At 31.8% G+C, this 20,214-nt stretch overlaps 1 protein-coding gene across 6 annotated transcripts in view; it reads left to right on the top strand.

Annotated features, from left to right (window-relative positions):
• The window catches only part of MIPOL1 (mirror-image polydactyly 1), a 320,635-nt gene that overhangs the window by 79,431 nt on the left and 220,990 nt on the right, over positions 1–20,214 (top strand). For 4 of the 6 annotated variants that reach the window (XM_019426118.2, XM_019426117.2, XM_019426116.2 and 1 more), the window contains 3 exons: positions 3,970–4,189; positions 5,600–5,735; positions 7,043–7,148. In XM_019426118.2, coding sequence (XP_019281663.2) covers positions 3,970–4,189; positions 5,600–5,735; positions 7,043–7,148 — 462 coding nt within the window. Of the gene's footprint in view, positions 1–3,969; positions 4,190–5,599; positions 5,736–7,042; positions 7,149–20,214 lie in introns of those variants that run through there. The other 2 variants (XM_053889362.1, XM_053889361.1) reach the window with 2 other exon arrangements.

Consider the following 20,214-nt stretch of genomic DNA (forward strand, 5'->3'; position numbering starts at 1 on the left):
AGTACATAGGAACTCAGTACTATTTTTTGTAGCTTTTTTATTAGATTGAAATTATTTCAAAGTAAAAAAATAAAAAGAAATGACTTATCTACAATCAATTCCTCTCAGCTCTCTCATTTGTCTCTGTTTTCTTCAGCATGTTGATGCGGTCAGTGAAGTCTTGGCTCTCATTTCTCCTTTCCATTGCTTGCCATTTTTCTGAATGATTTCATTGTTTTAATAGATAACACTTTCAGTACCTTGATTCCTTGATTTCTTCCTCTACATGTACCTTCAGTCTATTTCATTTACCCATTCCCAGATGAACCACATCTTGGACTTTGTCTTACATATCACTCATTTTAGAAATTTTTACTCCCTGACTATAACATCTTGTCATTTCAAGAAAGATATACAAGAAATGTCTGTGTTTTTCCTAAAGCCATTCCTTCTCCTCTGTACCCATGCTTGTTCTTCCTGTTACTTTATTCTTAGAGTCTGTCAACTTTTTCATTACATCATCTAACTCAAACCGTTTGGTAGTTGATTGCTTTGCACATTCCTACTTGTCTTTTGTTGGAACAGATGCCTTTGTGAAATCTTCCCAGAGTCTTCTAGTTGAGCATCAGTATGTCTAGTATGTTTTATGTTTGGTCTCTATGACCCGAGTATAGCCATTTCTACGTTGTATTCAAATCATCAGATCAGTTTGCCTCCTCACTATACTAGAGTCCTTCAGGGGAGAGTCTGTTTCCCACTCCTTTGTTTTCCTAGTACTTTCATATAACATATCATATTGGAGGTTTCCATTAATTAGTTAATAAATAGATTAATTAGAAGGGTCAAACTTCCTATACAGAAGTTGAATTCTGATTTAGGATAATGTAATATGGCAGAATAGAAAAGCATTGAGAGAAGATTTAAACAACATTTGCTATAATGGAAAAAAAATAGGCAGACAAAAGGAAAATTTTATAAGTCAGCCTTGTTTACTCCAAAGTAAAATTAAATTTTCACTGGCAGAATATGTATGGATAGTTTGATTTACAGAGCAGACTCCAAATCCTGGTAAACAGTTACAGTTAGGAGTTTAAAAGCTTCTAGTACAGAGCAAGATTAGAAACATCTTTAATTAATCAGAGCCAAATCACACAGTACAGGGTTCTTCAAAAATATTAAACATTTAGAATTAAATTCCAGAAGTATATTAGAACTTGCTGAGTTTATTTTAATTATACTATAAGAGATTATAATTACTATAATCCAGGAGGGATCTGCATAGAGTCCTTTTATTGGGAAGCTCTGAGTTTGGAGAAGATAGTACATTCCCTGGTGAAAAGGTGCTGATTTGCCAAGAATTCAGCAGAACACAAAACTTGACATTAAGTAACCTGAAGTAAGAAAAAGAGCTATAAATATAGTAAGCAGATAGAAAGTATACATACCAGGGATGAGGTAAAGTAAACACTAGGAGGTTAGAAATTAGAAACTGGGAGAAGAAAGATGCTAAACTAAACCCAGAAATACAGAAGTAAAAATATGGGATGAGTTGTACATAGTGGTAAGGTAATGGTAATGTAGATGATGGAAAACCATAATTCTCTTTCATTTTAGTAAAAGTTGATCCTTGAACAATCTGGGTGTTAGGAGATCCAACCCCCTGCATTCAAATTCCTGTATAACTTTGACTCCCCCAAAACGTAACTACTTAATAGCCTACTGTTGACCAGAAGCTTTACCAGTACTATAGTCAATTAACACGTGTATTGTATGTTGTATGTATTAATACTGTATTCTTAACCATAAAATAAGCTAGAGAAAAGAAAATGTTATTAAGCAAATCATAAGAGAAAATACATTTACATTACTCTATTGTAGTTATAAAAGAAAAAAATTCACAGATAAGTGGACCTGCACAGTTCAAACCCATGTGTTCAAGTGTTAGCTGTACTTTTAAAATTACGTGTTAGTGTTAGAAAGCATGGTTTATAGATACAGTTGTATTTTTTTTTTAATTTTTTTTTTAACATTTATTTATTTTTGAGACAGAGAGAGACAGAGCATGAACGGGGGAGGGTCAGAGAGAGAGGGAGACACAGAATCTGAAACAGGCTCCAGGCTCTGAACAGTCAGCACAGAGCCCGACGCGGGGCTCGAACTCACATACCGTGAAATCGTGACCTGAGCCGAAGTCGGATGCTTAAACGACTGAGCCACCCAGGCGCCCCGCAGTTGTATTTTTTAATGTCCATTTATAAAATTCCTTAATTCAGATTTTGAGGGTTCCATTCTACTAACACCAGCTTCTCCTAGAAAAGTAGCCTGATGAACATCTGAAGCAAACCATGTAAGTGTTTTGAAATGTCAAAAACCAACAGGATAATTTTCAGATACCTAGAATTGTTAAAGTTTAAATAAAAACAGTATAATGTTCTACTGTTTAATGTTTCATAGATATCTTACAGCATATAATTATGATGACATAGTCTCCCTATTTGTTTCGTCAAAGTGAAATTGAGAGTAATTTTACTAAAAACAAGTGATTTCTGATTTAGCTTCAGCTACCAACAAGGTAATGCCCAGGACTTAGGGTTTATGACTGGCTAAACCTAGTTTCAGCATATCCACAAGCAAAGAATTTCTCCTTAAGAAATGAATACTTTGTGAGAAGTAGCTTATTTATAAGTACCCCTATTTTGTTATTTATTCTAAAACTACTCTCCTCTGCTTTTCTGCTTAAAAGGATTTTAAGTTTGGCAGGTTGGAAAAGGCATCATCAACAAGCAGGTGATATTCACTTGCTTTTTAAAGTTCAAGAGTTATTGATACTGGAAATAATAAAGTATTTGTTACAATCAGTATTTGTGCCTGTTGGTCTGATTTGCCAGTAGAAGAGTTTGTTTTATGTAGTTGCATGTGTGTCATTTTCTTCCAAAAATTTCACCATAGTATCAGATACACTATTCCTTTGAAATAGCTGTTATACTAGTTACAGCTTAAGATAATTTTTATGAGATAGCCAGGCATTACAAAACAGATTTTCTTTTTTTTTTTAATTTTAACGTTTATTTATTTTTGAGACAGAGAGAGACAGAGCATGAACAGGGGAGGGGCAGAGAGAGAGGGAGACACAGAATCTGAAACAGGCTCCAGGCTCTGAGCGGTCAGCACAGAGCCCGACGCGGGGCTTGAACTCACGGACCGTGAGATCATGACCTGAGCCGAAGTCGGATGCTTAACCGACCGAGCCACCCAGGCGCCCCAGATTTTCTAATGTATAATATATATCTGATAAGATGGAAGTTAAAAATAATTTTTCTTACATTGTATTAATTTTAATATTATGATAATGATTACAAAAATAATAGCTAATGTTTACCAATGTGCTGAACACTAGGCCAAGTACTTTGCATCAGTCAGTCCTTAAAGTAACTCAAGTAAAAGTGCTCTTATGTTCTCATTTTACAAACAAGAAACTTAGGCTTTGATGGGTTATGTAACCTGACGAAAGTTATGCACTAGGCAAAGCTGGAATTCTAGCCCAGGCAGTTGGATACCAGAGTTGCATGCACAGTATCACTTCCTTATAGTCATTTGCGTATCGCATGCTATTTTTTAAAATCTAGAAAAGAAATCTAGAAAACAGTGCCCCTAAATCTGTGTTTCTCAGTTTTGGTTGGATGCTGAAGTCATTTGGACACTCTGACAGATTTTGATTTAATTAATACAAGATGTGGTCTGGGCTAAGGATTTCTAGAAACTCCTCAGGTTATTTCAACCTGAAGTGAAGGTTGTAAACCACTGCCCTAAATGCCCCCACCAGATGTGGAAAAACCGCTGTACGTTCCTGATTACAATAGGAGTAAGACTAATAAGTACATGTTTAAAGCTATGAGAGCACCTATTTCTACAAAAATATTCATTTCAACGATTTAATATGTAGCTATGGTATTTCATGTATCATTTGTTTTTGTTTTGTTTTAAATACAGAGATAGCCCATAGTTACCTTGAACAAGAGACTACAGGGAGAAATAAAAGTACAGAGCCAGATGAGCAACCAACTGTGAATTCTAAGGAAAACATGCATCAGAAATCCAGTGAATTGGTTAATGAAGCCACCTATGAGGACACAGAACTGCCAGGGCAGAGATCAAGGAATTTTCCTTATCCAGGTGATGAGACAGCTGACTGCACTATTGAAAAATCCAAGTGAGTGCTGGCAGCCTTAGATTTAGAAAGTACGATTGAGAGAACTCTTTCTTCCTCCCTCCCTCCCTGCCCCATTCGTCTCTCCCTTTTTTCTTTTTGGCCTCAGCTACATTGGACATATCATGAATTTATTAGAATTTGGGCTACCAGAGTTTTCTACTGTTTTCATTATGTTGATAGAATGGATGTAGATTGTTAAGTGAAAAAGCATAAGGTGAGTTTAAATGAAGGCCATGAGATTTTATTCCTTCTTGTTGAATATTATTTTCTGTGACCTTTCATTTTGGATCTGGAAATAACTGTTAAGTTGACATAAATGGGAAATTATTCATCAGAGCCAAAAAATGGCAACTGTAAGACAAAATAAGCCCAAAGATGTGTTTTGGCTTTGATTAGCGTGATTTTTTGTTTAAAGGAATTTAATTACTTTTAGAAGGGCCTTGTACTTTCCCATTTGCCTTCTTTATTATTTTCCATTCTACAGCTTTTACCATTCACCTTACCTACTTATCCCATGATGGGATTTGAATTTGTGACTCCTGTGACTTTTACCTCTATGGGATTAAAGTACTTCCATAATTAGTCATATATTTTGAAAATACTGCAGAATTACTGCATAGGGGCATAGGGTTAGGGATGAATGAAGAGGTGGTAAACATTTTATAACCATGTGGGAAAAATAAATAGTAGAGACTGGTCTAAAGCCAGAGTATGAAATATCTTAATATAATTGCAACAGAAGGTATACATGGTAGGTAGAACTGCACTGACTGTCCCAGATCCCCCTGCTTAATTGCTTCTTAGAGACTCTAAAGTTTACCTGTGCTTACAAGTTTAATATAATGCCTTCAAAAAATAGTCCATCTCTTTCCCATCCTTTTTACTACCTGCTGGCAAGTCGATACTGTCCTCAAATAGCACACAAAATGTCAAAAAAATTATTTACCATTAAATGTTACAGGACTAGATTTTCAGTTTTGTTTTGAGTTTAATAACAAAAATATGATATTCTGTCAACCACACTGAAAAAAGTATGATTCTTTCCATTTTCAGAAAAGTGAGATATGTATCTAGAGTCCTGACCAAAAGTATAAATTGAATTATTCACATCCCCTAAAATCTGAATTCTTTACGTATACTTAACAATGAATTTCTATAGAAATGACTAAATGCTTTCCACAGATTTAGTTCCCTCAGTTGATAGATTAACGACTCTGTGACGTTGATATATTCATTCTTTTCCATCCATGTATTTTCTTAACAGTATATAACAAGAGAAATTTAAAACTAAGTAACTTTATATATTATTGTTAACATTAAATTGGTTTCCCTCATTTGAAGTGTAAAATTATAGATTCCGCATGGTAGAAATCATATATGTACATAGTTCAATAGTTTTTTTTCTTACAGCATTATGGAACATAGAGATCATGATTTGCATTGTGAGTGTACGATCCCTTGTCAAGTTACTTCAGACTTAGATAAAGAGAAGACAATAGCATTTCTTCTAAAAGAATTGGACATTCTCAGAGCAAGCAATAAAAAGGTACAATATAGAAAGTCTGATAATTGTACAGTGTGCTTTTAGCTGTTGACCTTATAAGTTTGCTTTGTTGCCCATCATAATTCAGTTTCATCATGTACTTTTAGCCTTTCATGGTAGCTTTATGTTGTTGCCATACCATACCATACCATCAGAGTATGATTGTATTGAGAGATTGGCTATCAAAAGCAATTTCTTTACTTTCCTGCCTTGCTGGCCTGTGATATCACTTCTTTTTTCATAAATCTATAGTACCCTGAGTAGGTACCTTAAAAAAAAAAAAAAATTCATTCAAGTTTTAACGGTAGTAAAAGTTTACTTCAGTATTACAGAAAGTGAGAAATATAATGAATGATTTCATGTTACTTAACTTTTTTTTCTTAGTATCTGTGCCCTGTATTTCACCTCAATAATATATGTGATTAAATTTTGGCAATACCGTCACATTCCTTGTGTTATATACTGGTACATTTTGTCCAGTCCAGTTTGTCATGTCATGTGTTTTATCCTTACTGACTCTTTCTAGTTACATTTCTTTGCACATTTAATAATGTTATTAAATAATGTTCGTTTTCTATACCTTCTGTTTTTTAACCTCTGCATACCTCTACATACTTTTCTGATTTTCATATTCTAGTTTTTGCCTAATCAAACTGAAGCATGCTGTTAGAAATGTTGATCATATCTGATGGAAAACAACACAAATGACAAACAATTGAGGGGTTCTGTATGAAAGTAGGAGATATGTTCAGTATTTTCATTTAGTAATTATTTATTACATGCCAGTTATAAATCAGGTGCCAGTGCCGATTTAAATGGAGTATGATGGGATAGCATTCTCAAAGGAGATTTGTTTCACATATTAAGATTATTATCTTAATTAATTTTGTTTCAAAGTATTAGAATTACTAAGAGAAGCTGTAAAGCTGTTGTTTTTTTATTAGGGTAGTGCCTTCCAAGTCTTTTGCTTTAAGACAAAAGAACAGATTAGATTGCTTTTTGCAGTATTTTTAATAATTGTGTTATTCCCTCTTTAATTTCATTTGCCTATAAATACACAAGTGTATATCAAAATGTTTCTATAATTTCTCTATCGTTATAGGTAATTAATTATTACTTTAAAAATAGCTTAAAATGTTAAACATTGTGGGATTTCTTCCCCCCACCCCCACCCCGCTTGGACTTATGTATTTAGGCAGTTAAATGTAATAAGTAAGGGTTTAGAAAAAATAACTTTTACTTTGGGATTAATTATATTTCTGTAAGAAATTTGTCAAATAAGAAACTATGTTTCTTTCAATGTGTTTTAGCTTCAAGAAAAACTGACTAAAGAAGATAAGGAACATAGAAAACTAAAGCTTAGGCTGGAACTCCAGGAGAAAGCAACAGAAGCTCATATTGCTGAGAAGACAGCAGGTATAGTAGACGAGTATTAAGAGAGTTATTATATGATGTGGCTCAGTGAATACTAGCATACTAGCTTATTTGCCAAAGGAGGGGAGGTTCTTTTTTTTTTTTTTTTGGCTGCATAGAAAATAGGTGGCTTTAACATCCTGGTACTGGTATTAGTGAGAGCTTTACCTGTATTCATACTGATTTGGGCATTAAATGCATTGTTAACACCATGTCAATCCAATCACAAAAAGGTTGTTTGTTTTGTTGGAAGGGCCTGAACAAACAAGGGGAAATAATGATTACCAGTGCCTCTACCTTTCAACCAGCAGTTCAAATACCACTTATTGTTTTAGCTCCTTGAGAGGAAATACTTCTCTTTTGTGTGAGGATAGTCATATATTCATTGCCAATGGAAACCTACATTTGATTCAAAAATCTGTTTTGTGCAATTAATAAATTTTCATCTGGTCATGTGGATGATGATGGAGATAATGTTTTCACTGAGAAGATTAAAATGAAAGGTTGCCAGAGTTTAAGATTATAAATGACTGCCTTAAATATGTTTTGGAGTCTATCTTTACTCACAGGTCTTTGTAAGGAAAAAATTTTTAAATATATTTGTGATATGTTACAGATAAGTTCAGATGATTCTCAATAGTTTGTGACTCTTCTGCTCACACTGTTTTATGTTAAGGAGAGAAATTTCATAGTATAATAGAAATTAACCTGCAGAGGCATTTTAGAGATTACTTATTTAACATTTTTATATCAATTAGAATGATTTTAAGAAATTATTTTGTGATTAGTTTGAGGCTATGTTAACCTGGTTGCATATATGAGAGAATTCTGGTTTTTTAGGTCAGAGACATTCATAGGTATAGCCTGTCTTTAAAATGTTATTATACAAAATAGAACTGAACATCACTATGAATATATAACCAAAATTACCATAAATAAATACTCCAACTAAAATAATAGATGGTTGTTTTTCTGTACTGTTAAACTACCATGAATGTTTTTTCTTTTTTAATAGAGAAATGTGGGACTAATATATTTTAAGGAAAAATAACCATATGTTAATAATGAATAATTCAAATAATTTAGAACAATTTGGAAGTTTATTGGCTTTTTATAATCATATATATGCTAATTACTAGGAAGATATTATAAGTACATTTGTTTAAAGGTGTTGTATAACTTTGCATGTGTCTTGCAGGAGTAATTTGATAAGATTTAGGGCATTTTGATTTACTGAAAAGCATAAATTAATATGTTTGCATTGATCACTTATATCTTGGAGGCGAAATCTCATTAAGCAATATTATCTACTCTTAAAACTTTTGTATGATATAGCTAATCATATACTTCAAATATTTACTTATTTGTATATACTTAAGGCTTCCCTTTGACTAAATAGTACAAATCATGCATGCATACAATGGAAAGAATTTGATTGCTTTATGATTCTTGTTAATCAAATATTTCTCATTAATTATACAATATTATTTTAGTAAATGTTAAATATTTGAGATGTTTAGTATTTTTACAGCCTCCTAAATTGATGAAAATAGCAGTGCAATCTAGTTAAAAGAGATACATCCAATCACTTAGTTATAAAAATGACACAAAATGAAAATCCTCTGAAATTTTTTTAAAGTATAAATTTTCAGTGTGTATCTTTTTAATGTTTCAGTTCTATCTTATTAAAAAAGATTAAAGATATTTTACTTATGACATTAGAGAGAGTCATCATTGTGATATGTCAAAATTAAAAAAAAACACTGAATTGCTTAAGAAATCCATTGGCTTGAAACTATAAGAAATTCATTAACTCTTGATAGACTTATTATTTTTTTCATATTTTCTCATACGTATGGTCTTTAGTAGCTTATTTTCTACCCAACTGGTATCAGGTGCAGTCAAAAAGCAAAACACAATAACAAAAACTGTGTCAGTACCTTAATAGATAAAGAGGAACATTATAGGAATATGATTACATGTGATAAATGTGTTCTTTAGTGTCATGTGAAAGGACAAATAATCCACATAACAACAGCAAAAAAAGTCCACACCAGTATTGATGTTTGTTTCTGTCATGGCTCATTTTTATATTCAAAATAAAAAGTGTATTTGGTAAAGTATATTATAACTATGACACACTTATGTATTATAGTGTACTTAAGCAAAGTATAATTGTTTAAAAAAAATCAAGATATTCCACATTAAAAGAAATACATGCAAAAACATCTCAAGTAAACATTGAAAATTGCAAATAAGATATAAAAATATATGTTTATAGATTTTTCAAATGTTAGTTAAAATATGAAGTACTCTAAGGAAATAGCCATTTCCTTATAGTGTATGACATAAAGATTTATATTAAGGATATCCATACTAGTGTTAGTTATAACTGCCAGAGAACTAACATCAATCAGACAATAAGAGAATGGTTAAGGTATGCGTATGCTGTGAGACATTATATGATAACTGAAAACCGTTGCTAAATATTTGGTGATATGAGAAAATCTTCATGATTTAATGTTAAGTGAAAAGTAGGGGGGAAACTGCATTTATAATATAATTTTGTTAAATATATGTGTACATGTACATTATATGAAACGAGGCAAATTTATTTGTATTATTAATGGATATATTAATGTTTCAATTAATGGTTTTCTGCCTTTTCAAGTTTTATACAATGATCGTGAATTAGATTTAGTATTTGTACTCGTATGATTAGATATTAGTATTACTGATCACTAAGGAAGTGATTTTTTTTAATAGTTACTTTCTGATCTTCAAATAATTCCTGTGATATGTTTGGTACATAACGACCACGTGAACCAGTTTTATGAAATTTATATGACGGCTGTGGTCAAATTTGCCATTTTACCTAAGCCATTTTTATTTCAGATTTTCTCCTTATTTATTTGCGTGTCTTTGTGTGTTGTATAACTTACATATGTATTAGTCTATTTTGTCTTCCCACCTGATTAAATATAAGAATGAGAGTCTGGTACAGTCAAAAAACCACATGAAACAAAGGTGCCCAGTTCTCTGTGAGGCACATTGAAATAATGGGAAGACCAAAAGCCGTAGAATCAGACTGACCCAGGTGCAGATCAGAGCTTTGATACTTATTAACACCAACTGTGTGCCTTTGGGCAAGTTATTTATGAGCTTCTCCAGGTTTACTTTCTGCCGTGTAAAATGTGAATATTAACTAATTTACCAGATTATTTTAGGGATTATAGATAATGTACAAAAGCACCTAATATATAACTGGTACTCAGTAAGTTGTAGCTAATAGTAATATTTATTATTTTATCTCTATACAATTCTTAAATCTTTGATAATATCAGAAGTCATAAAGAGACTTTTGTTCTGTTTAGGTTTTAATTAAAAATACATCTTACTTAAATGTGAATCCAAAATAAAAGAATTGGGATACAAAAGATATGGGCTTTAACCTAATGTGTACCAATAATAAACCTTTATGTAGACTGTTAAAATAATATCAAGCTTATTTCCTTTACTTCCCTGTTGGTTTTTATATACTACAAATACTGTCATTCAAACTGACGCGATTTCATGCAATTTTGAAACCCCGTTGTGTCCTCTATTGTGATAAAATCTCAAATGGTTGACTCTCTTGTCTTCCCCTTCTTTTTTGACATCACCACCAATACTGTTTTTATTTGGCACTTTATAGGAGCTAAGCTAACTCTTTTAAAATTTAACCAAGAAGTATTTATTGAAGGGCCATTGTGTGCTAGGATTGTTTTAGGCACTGAATATACACCAGCGAAGAAGACAGATTTGGGATTTCAAACATTTCTTTTTGACTGTATTCACTTTTCACTCATAATACACTATAGTAGGGGTTAAATGTTCAGAGTTTGGAATCAGACCTTTATTCTAATCTTTTTGCCACTTAACATGTATAAGTGACAGACTCACTAAGCTTTGATTAAAACTTATTTTATAGGTTGCTGTGATATTTAAGTGAGATAATGTGTATGAAGTGCTTAACCCATAAAAAGCACTCAGTAGATAAGATGAGGACGTTATCATCTTGTTTTCTCAAGATTCCTTGATTTAATAGAGGGTATATTCAAAGTGTACTTGTAATATAAGTAAACTATCCCGTAAGTATTTATATATGCTTTTGTTTCACAAGGGATTGATATTCATTTCTTTTTTAAAAATAATTTATGAGGGTTTTTATTAGTTCATTTATCCCACAGTTTTCAATTTTCCTTTGATTTTAAGATTTAACTGTATTTAGGTAGCTTGGAAATAAGAAAATATTTTTTAAACCTTTTCATTAAAGAAAATAAAGGAAAAATACATAGTAAGTAGGTCTTAATTTTGCAAAAGCTGAAATGACTAGCTCATTCCATATGTGTTACCACTGCAAAAAAATTTATCTCATAGGAGCTATTTAAGACTTCTTACTGTGTTTTAACTCATTAAATTGTACATGTGGATAAGATTATTTGAACATTATTGACATATATGACCTTTAAATAGTAGGGGATATTTTAGAGAAGCGTAGCAGAAACATTGACTCTCTATTTTTTAGTTAAGTATTTCTTCTCAACTAAATAAAATGATGAAACCACAAACACTTCAAAATTTGTTTTACCTAAATTGAGTTTGACAGTGAGATGTAATATTATATGGCCTGTTGCAAACATTAATATACTCTTAGGTCCATGATGTAGTTACATTTAAAAAAATAACTTGTTCAATTAAGCCTGTTTTCCCAAATAGCCTCAGTGGGCATTATGTAGAGTGTAATATCTCTTCATTTTTATTCCTGTATTATGCTTGCAGTATACAGATAATGTTTAAATTTTACACATAAAAATATTTCATTTTCTACATTGTTTTGTTTAAAATACATTTCTTTAAAAGCCTTATTTCTTTTAATTTCTTAAACGCTCACTTGAGAGTCTCTGCTTTATATGTTAGTTATTTTTCTTTCTTGCATGTCATCCATTAAAGATTAGCTGTGGAAGGTTGGAGCATGGAGAGATTATGAATGACAGAACAACTCCTGTAGAATAATAATCAGTTTTTGGTATTTAATGCTGTTTGACTTTTGCAGACACATTTCTTATTAACCTTTGGTACAAAGAGAAATCCAGGTTCCTGATATCTCATGGAGAAGATGAATTTGAGATCCTCTTCCAATTAAACTGAAATAAGGCCAATATTGGGTTTTAGCCAAAAGAACTCCTTAGTTCCTAAGTCTTGTGTTTATAAATCTATCCATCCATCCATTCCTCCATCCATCCATCCATCCATCCATCCATCTATCTTAGTTACATTTTACATATAATTCATTACTTAGCTTGCTGTACTGAATCTGCAAGCATTTAATCTGCTTTTTTGCTTTACACATAGATTCTTTTCTCTGCACCCAAATTTAGACTGATATTTTATAAATAAAAAAGATACATATATTGTCAAGCTCTTATTACACGGAATTTTCATTTGTTTTTGGTAGGAAGGAGAGGACTTTAATTGTGATTGCCTAAAGTTCAGAACATAGAATCCCTGAAACTTACAACTTAAGTCTTCTATTCAGGTTAACATGTAAATGTTCAATGTATAGATCTGTAACTACCATTACAGCAAATACATTAAGACACCACAACTAATAAACATGAAAAAATACGAATTGTTGTGTAATAGAAAATATTTACATTGTTCTCTTCAAAAGAGTATTTAATACTGTATACCATATCTCAGATGATATTGACCATCTAATGATTAAGAACAAGAGTGAGTTCTATATATCAGAAGAATAGAAAATAATATATTTACTTTTAAAAAGTAATACATGTTAGAATACTATTCTGTATAGACAGTGGTCATTACTAAAATGTGATAGCCTTTAATCTAACACTGAAATGCATTCACAGTATTACAATACAACATTATATGTTTATATCTATATGATCTTTTAATTTGAAAGGAAAAAGGATTTCAAGTTTCAGATAAAAACAAAAAGGCCCATCTCTGTGAAATATAGCAGTTAGAAATATCGATAGGTAGAATGTTGATTATATTATTGTCTTTGGCTGCAGAATCCTGTGAGTGTGAATCAGGATTAATTATGAGTGCCAAGTAAAATAATGTTTGAGGGTGGAGTGTGGCCAATTTTGTAAGCTCTCTCCCTAGGAAAGTTTCAGTTTTTCTGGAAAAAACAAACAAACCAACAAAATAAATATTGAGTAAACAGAGAAACTGTTATGCATAATAATAATCAACAATTGAAATATTTAATTGTGTGCTGCACTATGAAATTTAGCATGGTGTCAAGTATTTGAGGACATGTCATAATTAGTTATTTAAAACAACAATAACAGGGACACCTGGGGGGCTCAGTTGGCTAAGCATCCAACTTTGCTCAGGTCATGATCTTATGGTTCATGAGTTCGAGCCCTGCATCAGACTCTGTGCTCACAGCTCAGAGCCTGGAGCCTGCTTCAGATTCTGTGTCTCCATCTCTCCTTGTCCCTCCCCCACTCACATTGTCTCTGTCTCTGTCTCTGTCTCTCTCAAAAATAAATAAAATTTTTAAAAAATAAAACAAAAATAAAAAATTTTCGGAAAATGATTCTTAAGACTTTTTCCATATGTTTAATTAATTTTGAAGAGCAAATGATCTTGGAAAAACTTTAGATAGCAGTTATATTTTATAGAATTTTCATATTGGCATTTATTAAAATTTAAAGTAGACATTCTATGCAGAAAGTAAGTTAAGTACCTCTTAAAATTGTACTTTAAAAGTGCATAAAATAATTGATACTGGTTTTAATACTTCTGGGATAAGCTTATCTCTTTCACATTAACAATTTTAGTTCTGTATTCAGTGTTTTAATGTAAATAGCATATTCTTAGAAAGTGTTCTTGTATACTCTGAGTTTTCTGTACTAAATACATGTATATAATAATTCAGAGTTTTCAAAAAAAATCCTTATTTTATAGTTTTGCTACTAAAACTCACTATTTGTGTGATTTTTAAAATTAATCTTTAGCAGTTGCTATACTGTTGATAAGTATAAATGTATTAGCAACTTTACAGAAGAAAATTTTAAAACATTAAGAGCTTAAGAAGCTGATTTTTAACGTAGTAACCATACTTCTAGGAATTTTGCTCAGTAATTAGCTATGTATATACATAGAGATTTATGTACAAAGATTTTCATTACAGTACTATTTATATGGTGAATAATTGGGAGCACTGTAAAATCTAATACTAGGAGCATCTTAGTTCTGTCAAATACGGCATCTCCAAATGATAAAATCCCATGTACTATTTCATATTTTTAAAGAATACTTAAGAATATAGGAACATATTCTGTTTGAGTATACACACACAAAAAGTTATAAGACTATGGAAAATATTTCTGTCTGTATTTTTACAATGAACCTGTATTTTAATTATATTTATGAAATAATCATATAAAATGTTAAACATTCATATATAGTTCTGGAAAAACTTAATAGTCTGACCTGTAAAAGGAAGACTAGATGATCAAACTACTTGGAATAGGTTGGTTAATTTTCTATTGGTATAGGGGTTTACCATCTACATTTAAATTTCCAATAACCAATTTATACAAAGAGAGAGAAATCACAATTTTTAAGGAGATTAAAAGTCATAGTAATGTTTATGGTTCTACAATGTGGTGGCTTCATAAAACACTATCATATTTATAAGGAATCCACTTAACAAGTAAAGCAATAACAGTAGATATGCAGACAATCTGAAATTCTTTTAAATATAATAAAGACCTGTCTTTTATAAAACTGTTATCTATATTTATTGCTTAGAATTTTGGAACATGAATTGCAATCATTGATTATTTTACATGTTTCAAGTCCTGATGATTTCTTTTTCCCTCTCTTTAGTTCAGCCTTTTCTATTTATATAACTACCTTGAGGATATTAACAAATGGATTCTTTTTCTTGGTAAATGTCTATTCTCCAAATTATGTTATTTAGAGAATCATGATCCAGTGTTTAAACTAGCATGTTTTCCAACATACTGTCTCACTTCTATTGTGTTTTAAAAGTAGTATGAGATGTGTAGAATATGGGTTTGTCAATAGACTTGGGTTCTACTAAGAAAATATGTACTCTGTCTTGACTCAATAAACTCATACTTAGTATGGTTCAGCTTCTTCATATTTACTCTTGCCCATATTAGAAAACAATTAGCTTACTAAACAAATTTGAGTATTTGGTGTTGAGGGGGGGGTGATCCTCTCTGAATCTTTCTTGAATTTGTCTAAGAATTATAGGATATTTGATAACCATGTTTAAAAATGGAGATATCCAAATATTATTGTAAACACCCAATGATTTGTTTTACCTACAATATAAGTATTTTACTTGGTTGGCTTACATAGTAGCTAATAATATTTGTTAATGTAATTTAACTGCTGTGAACCTTTACTGAACAAATATTGAAATTTATTCAAGTCAAAGAAAGAGAATCTCTAATGACTTTTGTTAAAGCTTCTATTTAATAGTTAAGGAGAAAAGTTTGTATGACATACGAGATGCAATTAACAGTAGATTTTACATTTAATAAAAAGAAAGAAGCATGCGTATTTGCTTTATTCATTCCATCATAATTTGCATTAGAGCTGTGGGTGTTTAATGAGCAAATTCCAACTAAAATGCTATATTGATTTTCTAGTGAACTTTGTAATAGTCATCTACCTTGGAAAAGCTCAGTGTTTACAATTAAGTTTTCTTTACTAAAAATGTTTGAGAGTTGCATATTGATCCTTTAAAAGTACTGAATTCTAGAAAGAATCAGGTTTTTCATAATCAAATTTCACATATAACCTAATGTTTAAAAATTAATTTTAGAAAAACTTAGCATTTACAAAATGTGTAATCAGATTTTCTGTGTGTGTGTGTGTGTGTGTGTGTGTGTTTTATGACACTTTCAAACTTACCCTTAGAATATTCAAAAGGCAATCTGTTTTAAATATGCACATTATTTATATCTTTAGAGTTGATAGCATTATAGAGGGAAAGAAAAGTGTTTTCTCTTGATCAACACAGGACCAAATAAGTGCTTAGTGTAAAACATTTAAGCATAGAGATAACTGTACTTATACTTACTATTAAAGTCCTTGACTTTGCTAGTCTTACCTTTTTCATTATTTTTGTACATAAAGTAGAACACAGCTTACAATAAATGTCACTTTATAAGGATCTCATCACATTTTACAGAAATAATAGGAAGCCTATTGACATTTAAAGTTTAGTAATTAGTATTTTAACCTTTTGATATGTCAGAATATTTCAGGGTATGACACACATGTTTATCTGTACTTAGATCACTATGTAGCATCATTTTGTCCATCCTATCTGACCTGCAAATTAGAAGTGTTTAAAAATTTCTTTTGTCATTGAAGTATAGTTGACACACATTAACATTAGTTTCAGGTGAACAACATAGTGATTCACCACCTCTACATATTATGTTATGTTCACCACAAGTATAACTACCATCTATCACCATATAACACTGTTACATACCATTGACTACATTCTCTATGATGTACCTTCATTCTTATGATTTATTCATTCCATAACAGGAAGCCTCTGTCTCCCACTCCCCTTCACTCATTTTGCCTATCCCATTTTCTCCTCCTCTGGCAACCACCAATTTTTTCTCTATATTAATGTTCTGTTGTTGGTTGGTTGGTTGGTTTTTTAAATTTTGTTTTGTTTTTAGATTCTACATGTAAGTGAAATCATATGACATTTGTTTTTCTGACTTATTTCACTTAGCCTAATACCCTCTAGGTCAATCCATGTTGTTGCAAATGGCAAAATTTCATTCTTTTCATGGCTGAATAATATTCCATTGTGTATGTATACCACATCTTTGTATCCATTCATCTATCAGTGGACACTTGGGTTGCTTCCACATCTTGGCTGTTTGTAAATAATGCTGCTGTAAACAGGAGTGAAATTAAGAAAGTGTTTTAATGTAAATGTTTAAAAATATCTTAGACTGTTGTAATATTTGATACAGACTATTACGTCATTATAGTGTGCAGTATACAATATAGTATGGATTCTAAACAATTTTTCTTTCAGTCTCATAACTTTTGAATGCCACCAAAAATATATACATATACGTATATATTTGTGTGTGTGTGTATACACACACACCACACACACATACATACATTATATAATTGGTCCAAATTAATTAAAATCATATTTTAAATATGTCTAGAAATGGAGCCACATTGTGAGTCTATGGATTGAAGGTGGTAATGGTAGGGATGGCATGGAACCAGTGTTTATTGAGTACCTATTTTATTTGGCCAAGAGCTTTCATATATTGTCTCACTTAATATTTCCCTAACAACCATAAATGGTGGCATCATGTCCATTTTATGCACCTGTATTGTGACTAAAATAATGTAAGAAATATACAAAAATAGGTTGCTTAACGTTACTGTGTTAACACATTGGATCTGAATCAAAACCCATATTCTTCCTAGTATACCATGTTGCTTTCTGTAGGCTGTTGTGAGTATCCTTCCTGGAAGGAAATTATATACAATTACAAGGGGGAAGTAAAAACTCATTATTGTATACTACATTATGGGCAGAAGTTTTTTTCATCCCTTTTTGATTCTGATACAGGGTAGCAGAATAGTATACTACATAGAAAGCCACATAGCACTCATGATATTACCTTTAAAAGGAAAAAAAAAAAAAACTATGAAAATTGTGCTGAAAAGTACTGGTTCTTCCAAAAGCTATGTTCATAACAAGAATTTATTTTTTATTTTATTTTATTTTATTTTATTTTATTTTATTTTATTTTATTTTTTACTTTACTTTACTTTACTTTTATTTTATTTATTTTATTTTATTTTATTTTATTTTATTTTATTTTATTTTATTTTTTTAGTTTACATCCAAGTTAGCATATATTGCAACAATGGTTTCAGGGGTAGATTCCTTAATGCCCCTTACCCATTTAGCCCATCCCCCCTCCCACAACCCCTCTCGAAACCTTCTGTTTGTTCTCCATATTTAAGAGTCTCTTGTGTTTTGTCTTCCTCCCTGTTTTTGTATTATTTTTGCTTCCCTTCCCTTGTGTTTATCTGTTCTGTGTCTTAAAGTCCTCATATGAGTGAAGTTATATGATATTTTTCTTGTTCTGACACTAATTTCACTTAGCATACTACCCTGTAGTTCCATCCACGTAGTTGCAAATGGCAAGATGCACACACATACACACACACACACACACACACACACACACCCACCACATCTTCTTTTTTTTTTTTTTAATTTTTTTTTTAATGTTTATTTTATTATTTTTGAGACAGAGAGAGACAGAGCATGAACGGGGGAGGGGCAGAGAGAGAGGGAGACACAGAATCGGAAGCAGGCTCCAGGCTCTGAGCCATCAGCCCAGAGCCCGACGCGGGGCTCGAACTCACATACTGCGAGATCGTGACCTGAGCCGAAGTCGGCCGCTTAACCGACTGAGCCACCCAGGCGCCCCACATCTTCTTTATCCATTCATCCATTGATGGATATTTGGGCTCTTTCCATACTTTGGCTATTGTTGATAGTGCTGCTATAAACATTGGGGTGCATGTGTCCCTTCGAAACAGCACACCTGTATCCCTTGGATAAATACCTAGTAGTGCAATTGCTGAGTTGTAGGATAGTTCTATTTTTAATTTTTTTGAGGAACCTCCATACTGTTTTCCAGAGTGGCTGCACCACTTTGCATTCCCACTAGCAGTGCAAAAGAGATCCTCTTTCTCCGTCCGCATCCTTGCCAACATCTGTTGTTGCCTGAGTTGTTAATGTTAGCCATTCTGACAGGTGTGAGGTGGTATCTCTTTGTGGTTTTGACTTGTATTTCCCTGATGATGAATGATGTTGAGCATTTTTTCATGTGTCTGTTACCATCTGGATGTCTTCTTTGGAGAAGCATCTATTCATGTATTTTGCCCATTTCTTCACTGGATTATTTGTCATAACAAGAATTTATTGACCTTATCTGTCAATTAACAGCATTTGATTTTATGCAAGTGGATATCCAGTTGTTCTACCACAATTTGTGATGTAGTTTGTTCATCTGTTCATCTACTGATAGAAATTTGTGTTGCTTCTAGTTTGGGGCTATTATAAATAAAGATGCCATGAATATTATGTGTAAGTCTTTGTATGGACATAGGCTTTAATTTCTCTTGGATTAGTACCTCTGAGTGGAATAGCTGAGTATTATGGCAGGTGTATGTTTAACTTTTTAAAAAACCAACGAACTGTGATTGCACTGTCCTACATTCCCACCAGCAGTGAATGAGGATTCCAGTTGCTCTCTCCTCTTCCCAGTATCTTTAATCATACTTTCATTTCTGCCTTTGTAATAGGTATGCGGTGGTTATCTCATAGTTTTAATTTGCGTTTCTCTAATGACTATAAAAGTCTTCAGCAACTTTTTTTGTTCTTATCTATCATCAGTATGTCTGCTTTCATACAGTTTCTAAGTCGTTTGTACATTTTTTAAATTGGATTTTTTCCTTATTATTGAGGTTTGAGAGTTTTAAAAATTATTTCTGGATGCAAGTCTTTTATCAGATATATGCTTTGCAATTATTTTCTTCCATCTGTGACTTGTCTTTTAATTTTCTCATCAGTGTCTTTTGAAGAGCAGAGATTTTTAATTGAATTAGATTGAAGTCCAATTTATCAGTTTTTAAGAATAGATTATGTTTGGTATTATAGTTAAGAAAGCTTTACCTACCTAAACTCACAGAAGTTTTTTTCCAGAACGTTTATAGTTTTAGGGTTTACATTCATCTTGTGGAATGAAAGGTTGTTTTACCTTTAAAAAAATTAATAAAAATTACTAAAATAACAAACTAAAAAAAGAAAAACAATATAATCATCTTAAGGCCACACTCTACCTTCTTATTTCAACTCTTATATTCTAAATAAGTGTTATTTTTGCAGCTTATTTAGTGTCAGATTTACTTCATTTTTGTGCCTTTTATTGGTGAT

Source organism: Panthera pardus, unplaced genomic scaffold (genome assembly GCF_024362965.1).
Source record: "Panthera pardus isolate Hobbes unplaced genomic scaffold, ASM2436296v1 HiC_scaffold_24, whole genome shotgun sequence".
In the NCBI taxonomy this organism is placed as follows: domain Eukaryota; kingdom Metazoa; phylum Chordata; class Mammalia; order Carnivora; family Felidae; genus Panthera; species Panthera pardus.